At 36.4% G+C, this 12,659-nt stretch overlaps 1 protein-coding gene across 1 annotated transcript in view; it reads left to right on the top strand.

Moving 5' to 3' along the window:
• Positions 1-12,659, top strand: part of AGBL4 (AGBL carboxypeptidase 4) — an 891,229-nt gene that overhangs the window by 36,131 nt on the left and 842,439 nt on the right. The window contains exon 3 of the mRNA XM_071750192.1: positions 4,881-5,005. Within this exon, the coding sequence (XP_071606293.1) occupies positions 4,881-5,005 (125 nt within the window). The remainder of the gene's footprint in view (positions 1-4,880; positions 5,006-12,659) is intronic.

Here is a 12,659-nt window from a genome sequence, read left to right on the forward strand (position 1 = left end):
ACCCAAAGTAAAGTAAAGCAAAGCTGATAGTTAAGTAATTTGAGTTATTTTGCTTTGATTTTAAAAGAACCTACTTAATTACCATGGTTATGAACATACTTTCTTACTGATACCACAAATTACCAGAGTCACAATGGATGTAGAGTAAAAATTGTGCATGGAAAGTGACTCACAGTAGTTATATTGAGACAGAAACCTATTGGTAGGTACAATACCAAAAGCAAAGGGAATGTATTTTATGATTGCACAGAGACTTCTGGGACATAGGGGGGACTTACTGTCTAACCATTTATTATACAGTTTTCTCTCCTGCACTATATTTAACAAAGAAATAATAAAAGAGAAATTTTAAGGAACCTGATAAAGCTATTAAAAATAAAAACAGTTTAAAAGTTGTTTGCACGTAAGAATAAAATCTGTTTATTTTCTATGTTCAAGTATAAAAATAGTATAATGGCTAAATGGAATAGTGTAATCAATGCTTAATTCCTGTTTCATGGTTTCTAATGCATTTCACCATGTTGTGCTATCAGAATAAAATTCTCACCCATTAGAATAAATCTATTTCCCATGATTACAGCAGTGTGAAGAAGATGATAAAGTAGAATTGTTAACTTTGTTTGTAAGATTAACACTGGGAAGTTTATATCCTTTCTTGGACACCAAAAAAAGTTTTTCAGTGGCATTGTCAGTTTTCTACAAAGCATCCCTTAAAGCGAGGAAGTGTTTTGTTCTTACAGTTCCAGGCTTCTTTGTAGAAAAACTGCTTTCTTGTTTAATGACATTGCTGTGTGGGTTGAAATTAGGCTGACAGATTGTGAGTAAAGGCTGTGATATTACAAACAATAGTCTATTGAGCACGAAGAACTTGTTGAATTGGTTACCGAAGGCATTAGTGTTAAGTCCAGCCTATTTAGCATCTGGAAGACAGAGAAGAAATAGTGCACTAATGAAATGTAAAAATGATACTAAACTGCTAATAGCTGCAGGTGACTATGACAGCTGACATACTACGAAAGAGCCTAGCAAGAGGCAGCTCTGCAGACAAAAAGTACTGAAGTGAGATGCAGTTCAGAAAAGGAAAATTACTGCAATGGGAGAGAGGTGAGTATTTAAATAAAGTATTACAGATAAGGAGAGGAAACAGCATTGGGAGTCCCAGGGAATCATGCACACAATGATTAAAACTAATGAGGGGTCTGCTTGATTTGAGATAGGTATGCATTTTTTCCAGAGTTACTGGCTTGAGTGACTCCAGCATACCAGGTTTTCACCATTAGTGATTTCACTGGAATTGGGATAGTTATCCAGTGCTTATTTAGGCATCCTATGAACAATCTCAAGTAGTTCTGAGTGGGCCTACTCTCCCCCATACAATTTGATGTTGAAAAAGAGGCTAAAATGTGCAAGAGAAGAAATGAAGGCTTCATTTTTCTCCATTTTTACTCCATAATCTTTTAGTTTCCTATGCCTTCCAGTACAACTGTTTTACGATCTGTGAACTTAAAATAAAAATTTAATTGCTTGTGTGTCTTTCTTTGGAAGTAATTAAATCAAAGTTCTTCTGGTCTGTGCTGCAGGTAACTTAAACCATATCTGGAACTGCTAGAATCAGTGGGGGGCATGTATATCTAGTTGTGTACAAGCTGGACCTAGTCCACAGTCTGTTCATCCAGGCTGCTACTTTGATCTTAGAGCATCTCCTGCACAGCTGAGGCTGAAGGGACTCTGAGCACCCACTCATTAGGTTTTGATCAGAGAAACATTAACCTGTGTCTGTGAGGCAACTGGGGTCTAACCTATGTGGTTTAGAAATTTAGAAATACATGAGAGCTATTATTTTCCCAGTTGTCGTACATTTATGACATCTATTGAAACATACAGTAAAATACCCCTTCAACTAAAGATATTACAGTGGAATTACTTGAATTTACCACTCTTACTCACTCTGGATAATTTCTGTAGGAATTAAGTTTCATGTAAGATCTGAGTTCTGTTGTTGTGAGGAACAGTCATGGGCTGGAACCCTGTGGACAAAAATGTGTTTAGATGAGAAAGGGGCTTAAGCCTAAAGCCAGGCAGATGTGGTGGGTTGATCTTGTCTGGTCACACCCACCCAGCTCAGGACAGGTGGGAGAAAATAAGATTGAAAAAGCTTGTGGGTTGAGGTAATGACAGGGGAATCACCCAGCAATTACCATTGCAGGAAGACAGACTTGACTGGGGTAAAATCAGTTTATTGCCTGTTGTTAGAAGGGGTTTGGATAGTGAGAAACAGTGAGAAATTCAAACGCCTTCACCAAACCCTTGTTTCCCAGAATCAACTTTCTTCCTTCTTTCCTGACCCCCACAATGAGAGCCATGAGACCTGCGCTCAGTCCCTGAACATTTCCTCTGCGCTGCTGCTCCCTCACAGCTCCCCTGCTCCAGCCCAGACTTTCCTCAGGAACTCTGATTCCTCTCAGCAGAACCTGCTCCAGCCTGGGCTTTTCTCAGGAGCTGCAGTTCCTGTCAGCAGAACCTGCTCCAGTGCAGATTTCCTCAGTAACTCTGGTTCCTCTCAGCAGAACCTGCTCCAGCTGTGCTTTCCTCAGGAGCTGCAGTTCCTCTCAGGAGAACCTGCTCCAGTGCAGATTACCTCAGTAACTCCGGTTCCTCTCAGCAGAACGGGATCCAGCCCGGGCTTTCCTCAGGAGCTTTGGTTCCTCTCAGCAGAACCTGCTCCAGCCCGGGCTTTCCTCAGAACTTCAGTTTCTCTCAGCAGAACCGGATCCAGCCCGGGCTTTCCTCAGGAGCTCTGGTTCCTCTCAGCAGAACCTGCTCTAGCTGGGCTTTCCTGAGGAACTTCAGTTTCTCTCAGCAGAACTGGATCCAGCCCAGGCTTTCCTCAGGAGTTTTGGTCCTTCTCAACAGAACCTTCTCCAGCCTGGGCTTTCCTCAGGAGCTTCGGTTCCTCTCAGCAGAACCGGCTCCAGCCCAGGCTTTCCTCAGGAAATTTGGTTCCTCTCAGCAGAACCTCCTTCAGCTCAGTTCCTCAGAGGGCTCCATGTCCTTCAGGAGACTCCCAAGCTTCTCCAGCCCCATTCCACAGGGGTCTCTGTACCCCTCCTCAGGACCTGATGCTCCTTGAATTTCCTCACTGCCAGTGTGAAATTTTTGCCCTTCTTTAAATACATTTTCACCTTGGAGCCACCATCATCGGTGAGGGGCTGGGCTATGCCCTGCGGTGGGGCTGTGGAACCGGCCATGACGGGGCCAGGGGCGGCCCTGCTCTCTCCTCAGCCTCCTCTGCCAGCGCCTCGGACAGAGCAGATGACAATGTTTGTATTTGTCAAAGGTATTATAGCGATACCATATTATTGCTTTGTTTTGTTTCCCTCCAGTATTTGTTATGCTAAATGTATCCTTTCGACAAGTGTTTAGGAATAGATTGTTTAGCACAAAGAGGTTTTCTGCAGAGGGGATCAGTGAAGAGAATTTCCTTCTGGAAAGAGGAATGTGGGTAGAAAAGTAGATGGCAACATTAAAAATAGGGAAAATTAAAGTTGTTCAGTTCGTAAAGCCAGACACAATTTAGGATAAGGAAGAAGTCCTGCAAATATATTGATGAATAGTGTTTTTTCCACCCCAGAACAGCAAATCAGACAGATTTTTCCACGTGAGCTCTGGTACCAGTGAACATAGTGACTGAAACGGGACAGTCTGAGGGAATTACATAACTATTTGAACCCAACAGTATATATCCAACCCAAAAATATATATCTAAGACCCTAAATATATCAGAAACCATAAACCAGGTCATCTTGCAGTGCTGTTTTTTAGTATGTGTAATTTAGTATAGGAACTAAAGTGTGACCCTGTCTTACAAAACCTGGTGAGATGGGTTTTGGATTGGATCACAAAATGTGAAGTCTTATCTTATGTAAAAATAAAATGGGCAGTCTAAACCTGTATTTAAAAATCTAGACACACTTCAAGGGAAAAAGGCCAATTAAGCAATTTAAAGGCACTTAGCAAGTTTTCTCACAGCTGAACTCAATTTCTGTAGCCAGTATGGCTGCTTGCTGAATTATGCCATAGAGGACAATGTAGCTCTGCTTGTATGTAAAAATATTATTCCATGAAATGCAGCAGGAAAAAGCTGAGGTGAAATCTTACAGCCTTGTTTCTGTCTTTGGAAGGAGGTGATAGTGGCTGTAAATGGTAGCTTTTTGAATCACAAAAGATAAAGGCTAAGGCCATCTGTGGGGAGAGAGGCTCAGAGCACCAGGCAGAGGGGCCAGGTGAAAATCTGGGAACTCCGATCTTCAAAGTGTTTGAACATGAACAGCAAATGAAAAGAAAAACTTCCATGCAGATGGGGACTAAATGAGGTGCAGATGCATTATCAGAGAAGTGAAAAAAAAAAAAAAAAATAGAAGGAAATAAAAGGATGTTAGGACACTGGAGTGGTCAGACGAGGGGGTAAAACGTCAATGTGATTGAAAAAAAATCCATGTATTTCTGGTGTATTCATGTGCGTGTAGCTTACTGGTATCTGGTATGTGTTTAATTCTGTGACCATGATTAAGTCTTTTAAAAATAATTCTGAACTATTTTAAGTCTTATTATGCTTATATATTTTAAACAACAGAGATAGAAGGTTTTACAACTTCTCTCTCTCTCTCTCTCTCTCTCTCTCTCTCTCTCTCTCTCTCTCTTCTCTTTCTCTTTCTCTTTCTCTTTCTCTTTCTCTTTCTCTTTCTCTTTCTCTTTCTCTTTCTCTTTCTCTTTCTCTTTCTCTTTCTCTTTCTCTTTTCTTTTTTTTTCCTTTCTTTCAGTTCCTGGATAGTTCATCAACCATTATTTAAAATGCATTCTTTTTCATATATTCTTGGTAGGTAACCTTGGACGGGTGGACCACATCACAGAGTTTGAGTATGACCTGTTCATTAGACCAGATACATGCAACCCCCGCTTTCGAGTTTGGTTCAACTTCACCGTGGAAAATGTAAAGGAATCACAGGTAGGTGATACTAAATTAGATAGTTTCTTAGCTTTAAAAATTGCTTAATCCAGAATGTATTTGTTAAAGGAAAAAAAAAAAAATGACTGTCAACTGTTTGTAACTAAAAATTTGCTGTAAAATGTAAATAAAAGCTGGAAATCACCAGGTTTTTCAGCTATCCAAGACAAGAAGTAATTACAAGGACAGTACAACATTTGCAGGTATGTTAATGACTGCTATAGATTTGTGTTAACATGCAAAATCCAAATAGATGTGTTAGTATGTGAAAAGAAGCCTATCATAGCTGTTCAAGTATTACCACTCAAACCTTCATTTAATACACATAGAAGACTGAGTTAGTATTGCAAACAGGCATTACTCTAGTGACTTGTAGCAGAGGAATTGCCTGCCAGTGTGTCCCTTGTGAAAGATGAGGTTTAAATGTGAACCAACTCGATAGGCAACTGTTTCACCTACTTTTAAAGAATTTTGTTTTGCAGCAAAAATACCCCATGAGAAACAAACTTCCTGGCTTTATTTTTTCTTGCCAAACTAATACACAAAAAGGTTATGTGCAAACTTTCACACTTACAAATCAGAAAGGCTTTAATTCTGCTTTCCACCCATACCTTGGGTTTTATTATGTCGTTCTGTCTTAGTTGATCATAATCAGACTGTCATTTTCTCTTAATGGATAGAAAACATATTTAGAAAGAGAAAAAAAAAAGCCTGCAGAGGCTTAATATTTTTATTCCTATGAGACTAATATCTTAATATCCACCACTGCACCATTCCTGTTACAACTAGAAATCATGAAATTGTTTATCTGTCTTCCTGGAGCCTGATAGTTTATCAGACAGACCCTTTTCCCTGCTGTGCCTTACTCAGCTGTGATCAAATTATATAGTCATGAGATGAATGGGAATCTGTCTCAAGGAGGCAAAGAAGATCTGGTAGAAAGATACAATATATATCTAGTGCTTACAGGATATTTGTTTTCATGGTTGTCCACATGAAAGAGATGGTTTCACTATTAAGTTTGACTTGTGAGGTCTGTTTTTATAATGTGTGTTCCTGTAATCTTTTTTTCATCTCTCCAATTTCCGTTAGAATGGGACCTGCATGAACGTAATCTAGTCTGGAACCTCTTTTAGGTCTTTGTACCAGTGGACATGTGCAGTATTAGTCATTGCAGCTCAGCTATATTAAATGAATATTGGAAATTGCTACCTCAAACACACTGTGTAATCTGCTTTGTGAATTTTGATTCTTTTATTTTTCACTAGAATATAGGAACAAGAAAACCAGGCCTTTCAGTGTTGTGTTAAAACACTGCTCTAATATGCAAGTAACTTTGATCATATTATTTGTAGAGGTAGATATTTTAATAACTATATAAATAATTATCCATATAATATTTTATTATTTTGGATGTATCCTGAGTTTTTTTGATGTTCACTTCCTTATGTTGCAGTTCAATCAGTAGCCTTTCTTTTTACGTGAAAGCTGGTAACTTAACTTCTTCCTCCTTATGACTTGGACTTCTAGATCAGACTTTTTATGTTGTCAGTTTTATTTTACAAGCTTTTAGCAAGAAAAAAGAAAAAGAAACAACTAATGGCTTATATTTATGGAAAAAAATAACCAGCATAGATTACCAGTGAGATGTAAAATCTGGTCTTTTGGTCCCTATATAGTTTCAAGTCAGTTGGTCTGATAACATCTGAGCTGTGGATTTTTTTTTTTTATTGTAATTTGTTCATTGAATTCAATTATATCAATACTGGAAAAAACAAAAAGAAACTGGTATGTTATATGTAAGGATTATAATAATGCAATGTTTACACTTGCAATAACCATGAAAGGCAGAATGAAGGAAATCGGATTTGCTGTGGAACACATGGTCTCATGGGCAAAGCCTCCAATTTCTCTAATTATATACGTGTCACAGGCTGCTGTCTATTTCTGGATAAAGCTCTTTATTGGGCAGGGTTTGTTTCCTATTAGCTTCAACCATGGCCCTTACAACACCATCTACACTTTTGCTAAATTCCTTCCCTGTGGAACTGGAATGAACAAATGTCATCACCAAATTGTATTTCAGGTATTTTAACTAGACATTGCTTCAGGTGCATGATTGCTTCTGAGCCAGAATCTCCTTAAAGGTTTTAGCAGCAGTAGTGGTTCGTTTGAGATTCAGGAGAGAAAGGGAAATGTGTGTACATGTGATAAATAATAAAAATATGCTACTGTACCAATACTGGGGGACTTTACTGGTGAGAAGAATGATTATTTCTCTTGGGGACCACAGCTAGAAATTCTGCTCAAGAGTTGACACTCACTGTCCCAAATACTGTAACCACAGTAGCAAAATATTCTTTGTCCTGGAAAATGTACTTTTGAGGAATTTGAGAAGAGGTAAGAGTTGAATACAACAAACTGATGAAAGGATTAAAAATATCTGTAGGAATTTTAATTAACAGCAACTGTATCATACCAATAAGTAACGCACATCTAGGCCACATGATATATTCTGTGTTTGTATGTACCCTGAACAACTTGGCTGCCTGATGAATCATGTTCAGAAATGGTATTTTCACTGAGATTAAAAAAAGAATTTCCAACAGAAGGGGTTTCCTAATAGTGCCAAATTTTGTTCTGTAAGTGTTGATAAACACATTTGGAGTCCTTCATCACAAAGGTACTGACAAAATATACCAAGAAGGACTGAGGAGAAGAATGGATTTTTGGCAGCTAGGATTTGATCGTTACTTACATTTAATAAATCAGTCCAGATTGAGGATTGAGGTCCTTTAAATCAAAGGACCAAATGTTACTTCAAAGGCATTCTGTCTGTTACTTCAGTTGTAGTAGGACTGAGGACAGCATTCTGACTCCTAGATGTTTTGGGGGATCTTTGTTGTGTAAATTCATGAATCAGGAAAAAAGCTATCCCACTCTTCAGAAATTTAAACATAACGCCAGGGTAAGACAGGTAACACCAGGGTAAGACAGGTAATGCCAGTGCTGGGTGTTACTATGAATGCACAGAGCACATATTGTAGAGTTTCCTCATTTTTGTCCTTTGTTTTTCGGGAACTTTATTATTGGGTTTGGATTTTATAGTTTGTTCTGGCCTCCTATTACTGTCCTAAAACAACCCTGTGATCCTTAGTAGACAACTGCTTCTTCTGTGATGTTCAAGCTGTGACTGTCTAAAGATATGACTGATATGGGTATAGAAAGAGATAATGTCTTTTGTTACACCAATTGATACATTTTGGAGAAGCACGGGGGAAGGAAAATGAGGCATAACTTGAGGTACTCAACCTTTTTTTCTCCTTAAGAATTTATCTTGTATAGTTAATTCTCACAGGAGCTTCCTCCAAAGTGAGTTGGAGTAAAGATGACATCAGAAGCAGTCTGAAGTTTAAAACAGGTCACTTCTTTGCTTTCTTCTTCTCAAGCAGACTTTCTTTACTTTTCTGTCATTTGGTGATTTAAGTTCCTGGTATTAAGATGCATTATAGCATCTTACAGTCTTCCCAGTTTACAGTTTTAGAAGACATATTTTCTTAACTGTGCTTTGAAAGCTACATTGCATTTACTTTCCTGTGTAAAATGGATGTATAGATGAGCATATGTTTTGATGAAGCACAGTGCTGAAATATTGAAGACTTCTATAAACCATTTTCTGATGCAGCTTTTCCAAATCAATCTGTAATCTGTGTTTCCTGGGGTGTGTTTTATTACATATACCTTCTTATCTCTGCTGAATTAGGAATAAGTCACTCATTTTTTAATAGTTTGCATTAGTAATTTATTAATCTTTTTCTGGTCAGCTTCTGTAGTCTCTCTAAATGGCTTTTTATAATAATTACAAGGGAACCACTGGATTATTTGAACTTTGCCTGTTTAGGAGACACCTACCTGTTGCTCATCCTTATGTGCACTTATGTTAATATTTAGTGTGTGATAGAGATAGTTCTTCATCTTCTTGCATTTGTAATTTGTAATTTTATTAACCCTTTATACAGGTAGAGAAAAATTTTTTTACATATCAATATATTTTGCTTCCTCACTCCTGATATTTTTCTTGAAAATACTATAATTTTAGGAGGTTAAAGGTAAAGTTTACTGGTTGCTATGCACTTCCTATCCAAACACATTTAGTGAGTTAAAATTTAGAATGGCATACAGAATGAATAAGGCATCATCTTAGATGGTTTCACAGACATAAGAGAATATAATATGTCTAAGAACTTTATTACTGACAAGACTTATAATGGCCTCTTTTTGTACTCCACACAACAGTGTAACACAGCAGAATTTTGCTGGGTCTCAGATTGAGAGTGGTGTTTGCTTCTAAGTCAGAAAGCATAAGACAAAGTCTGTGTTGCTGAAAATATAAGCTTTAAATTTATATTGCTCTTATAAATCTGTTTCTAAGGAAAGATTTTGGCTAGCTTTTAAAATAAGCTTAGTCTCTAGCATACTGTAATGTTTGTTACAGAAGAAGGTACAGTGTTTTAAATTTGCTGTTTGTAGTAAATGTACATACCTAATTCCTTTCTTTTCTTTTTATTTGCTTGTTAAATAGTAAACAATTAAAACAAAATTCAATTTTATATGAAAACTTTGTGGCAGAAATTTATTACGGTTATTGTCAGTAATGTAAAACATGGATGTAGACATAAAAGAACTTCAGGCAAATAAGCATAGGGTAATATAAATGTAACAACCTTACAGAATGGGCAAGTTTTAAATATATTTCTGCTGCTGGGTTGATCTAATACCAAAGAAAATAATTGCATTTAAATTTCATGCGAAGTTTTAAAGTGTTTTTTTTTGGCAGGAATAAGAATCTCTGGTATTAAAAAGAAAATATGTCTTCGGACTAGAAAGTTTGAGATTTGAGCACTGGAGTTCTGGAAGCTTCTTTCTAATTGACCTTATCCTATCATAAACAGAAACAATTATAAAGCAAGTGTCAGGTGACTGCTCCTGGACACAGAACTCTGTCATTGATTCCTTTTTGTTTTCAGTAGTCTCAGGAATGGGTACTCTCAGCAATCTGACAGGAATCCATTTTGTTAAGCATAGCTGGTATGAAAAAATGTGAATGATGCATTTCCTTTTGTCTTAGCTATCCAATGATGTTTTTCTTTTCCTGTGGGTGAACTTGGTCAAGATTTATGTTTCAGCTTCATTTAAATCTGGTGGATTCATCAGTCATTATCATTCACTGTTTTATTTTGCCTTGGAGAAAGGCATATACTGCAGAAGTGTTGAAGCTAAATTTGTAATGTTTTACAACTCTTTATACCATAGCATGTGGTAATATGGGTCCATTATATTTTATAAGGAAAGGGCTTGAATTACCTGAAATGTGTATTAAAGAACATGATAGATTTTTTTCAGAAGAGCTTTTTAATTTTTAAAAATACTTCCACTGATCTCTGTGTTGGAAAGTTATATAATCTTATTGTAAGTCAAAAGTGCATAGGGTTAGATGAGATGTATAGTGATGGAGGTAATTATTTATTTACTGAGGAAGCCATATGAAATGTTAATTAAATAAGAAACAAAGTGGTGACATTTAAAATTGATTGCATGTTCATCTCAACATTTAAAAAAAGAAAAATCAATTGAACATACTGCAGTTTTGAAGAAAAATAATTTTTCCATTTTGGAAACTTGTGCCTATATTGGTCATATGTAAAATTAGATTTGGAAATGATGATTCTTCCAAGTTGGAATCCTTACAAGTACATATAATTTTATTTTGGATCAATAATTCACTTGTGCTTGGAATAGACTGAGCCTGCATCTGAAGCTTTAGTTAAGTGCAATATAGTGTGCATCTCCATGAAATTATCCAAAGCTGTCATGACATGTATCATCCTTTGAAAAGTAATGAATACAAATAGGGTGGTAAACATAGACAATATTCAGCATCAGTAAAACAACTGCTGTTCTCATGAAATATTCTCTCTTGGCAAGACAGTGTTAAATTCATAATCTTTTCTGTTCCAGGTGTCTTTAAAACATTTTAGATGTCAATGTTTGGTAATTATTACGTACATACCGTATAGTTCAGATTTATCACTGACTTCTGCTTACAGGAAACTAATGGCCAGGTGTGTTTAATTTTCTATTATGGTGACATCTGTCACTCACAGTGTCAAAAATACATTATAAATGCCATAAACACAATCAGCACAGTGATGATCTTGATGTCAGTGATGTGACATACTTAGTTTCTTTCAATTTAAAAACTTTTCATTTATGATTAAATACCCCCTTTTTTAGTTTCACTATTATTTGTCTTCCATGCAAATATGTTTCATTCTGCTTTTATTACTGGAAAGTCTTTATATTGGAGTGTAGAAGCATAGAACTAAAGTAAAAGAAACAATATTTACATGGAAGAGATGAATGTAAAAATTAAAACTTTCCTGTTTTTAGATGTTTTTAATCTTCCTTATGCAGAATATTTTGTATTTGAGCAAGTTGAGACACTGTTCAGCAGTTGTTAGAACCTGAAGATAAAGCAAACTGAAATACATGTAGGTTAATTCATGTTACTGGAAGAGGAAAACCATTTGCTCTTTCAATGACAGGACAGAAAAAGAGAAGCAAGTGCTGAAAAATTAAAATGGAATTTGAAAGGCAGATATTTTCTAGGAAAAACATAGATGTACAGAGGCTTATCAAATTATTTTCTGTACAAAAAAAATTTATTTTAATTTATTTTAATTTTTTTTTTTTTCAGTTAGGATCTCAAAATAACATTTTCCTTGTTTATGGTAGAATAGTATATCTTCCATTGCTTTCCAAGGGAGCACTGTGCCTACAATCTTTCATGCCCCAGAAGATCCTATTGTAATCCCAATTAAACACTTTGCTCTGTTGCTATGCTGATTATAAGTAAATTTGTTTATAGAATTATGGACATATCAAGCATTAAGATATGAATTTTCAATTTTTTGATGAAGCAAACAAGCTTGTAGCTATTTATCTTACAGTTTCTATTACAGTATATGTAGTTAAATAAATCAGTTTCATCCAGCAAAAGATACTTTAATCTTCCTATTGAGGAGGCTGTGAAATACTCTGTAACTAAGTGTGCAATTTTTTTGCTTTGAGAAATCAAGAAAAGTAACACAGGGCTCACGGATTGCTGCTCTAAATGCAGCTGCTGTATACATAACATTTTATACATAACTGTGTACAATTTTAGTGATTGAGTACAGTTACATAAGTTTTGCAAACCTCAGAGAGACCATACCTGCTGTTACACCACTGTTCGTGATGGCTCTGATAATTTTTTTGTGGACTGAGCAGCTCCGTGTAAGTTTCTAATTTCCATAGTAGGACCATGATGAACTGTAGCTCATTACTGCAAACTGATGGCAGCTGTTAATACTATTACAGGCAGAGACTTTTTATGTAAGGGAAACATTATACAGTAACTGGTAGTTTTCTGACACAGGATTACATAAAGCTTCCTGTTAGGAAGGAGCGCAAAGAGAAATTGATTTGAACCCATTAGTATCAGTATTACATGTCAAAAAGCTAGAGCAGAGTTCAATTTATTTCTGCAATAAAGTGTAAGCTAGAGATTGACTTGCCAATTATTTTACCATGCATTGCTCTGGTTGTTCTGAGA

The sequence above is a fragment of the Heliangelus exortis genome, chromosome 8 (assembly GCF_036169615.1).
Source record: "Heliangelus exortis chromosome 8, bHelExo1.hap1, whole genome shotgun sequence".
Classification (NCBI taxonomy): domain Eukaryota; kingdom Metazoa; phylum Chordata; class Aves; order Apodiformes; family Trochilidae; genus Heliangelus; species Heliangelus exortis.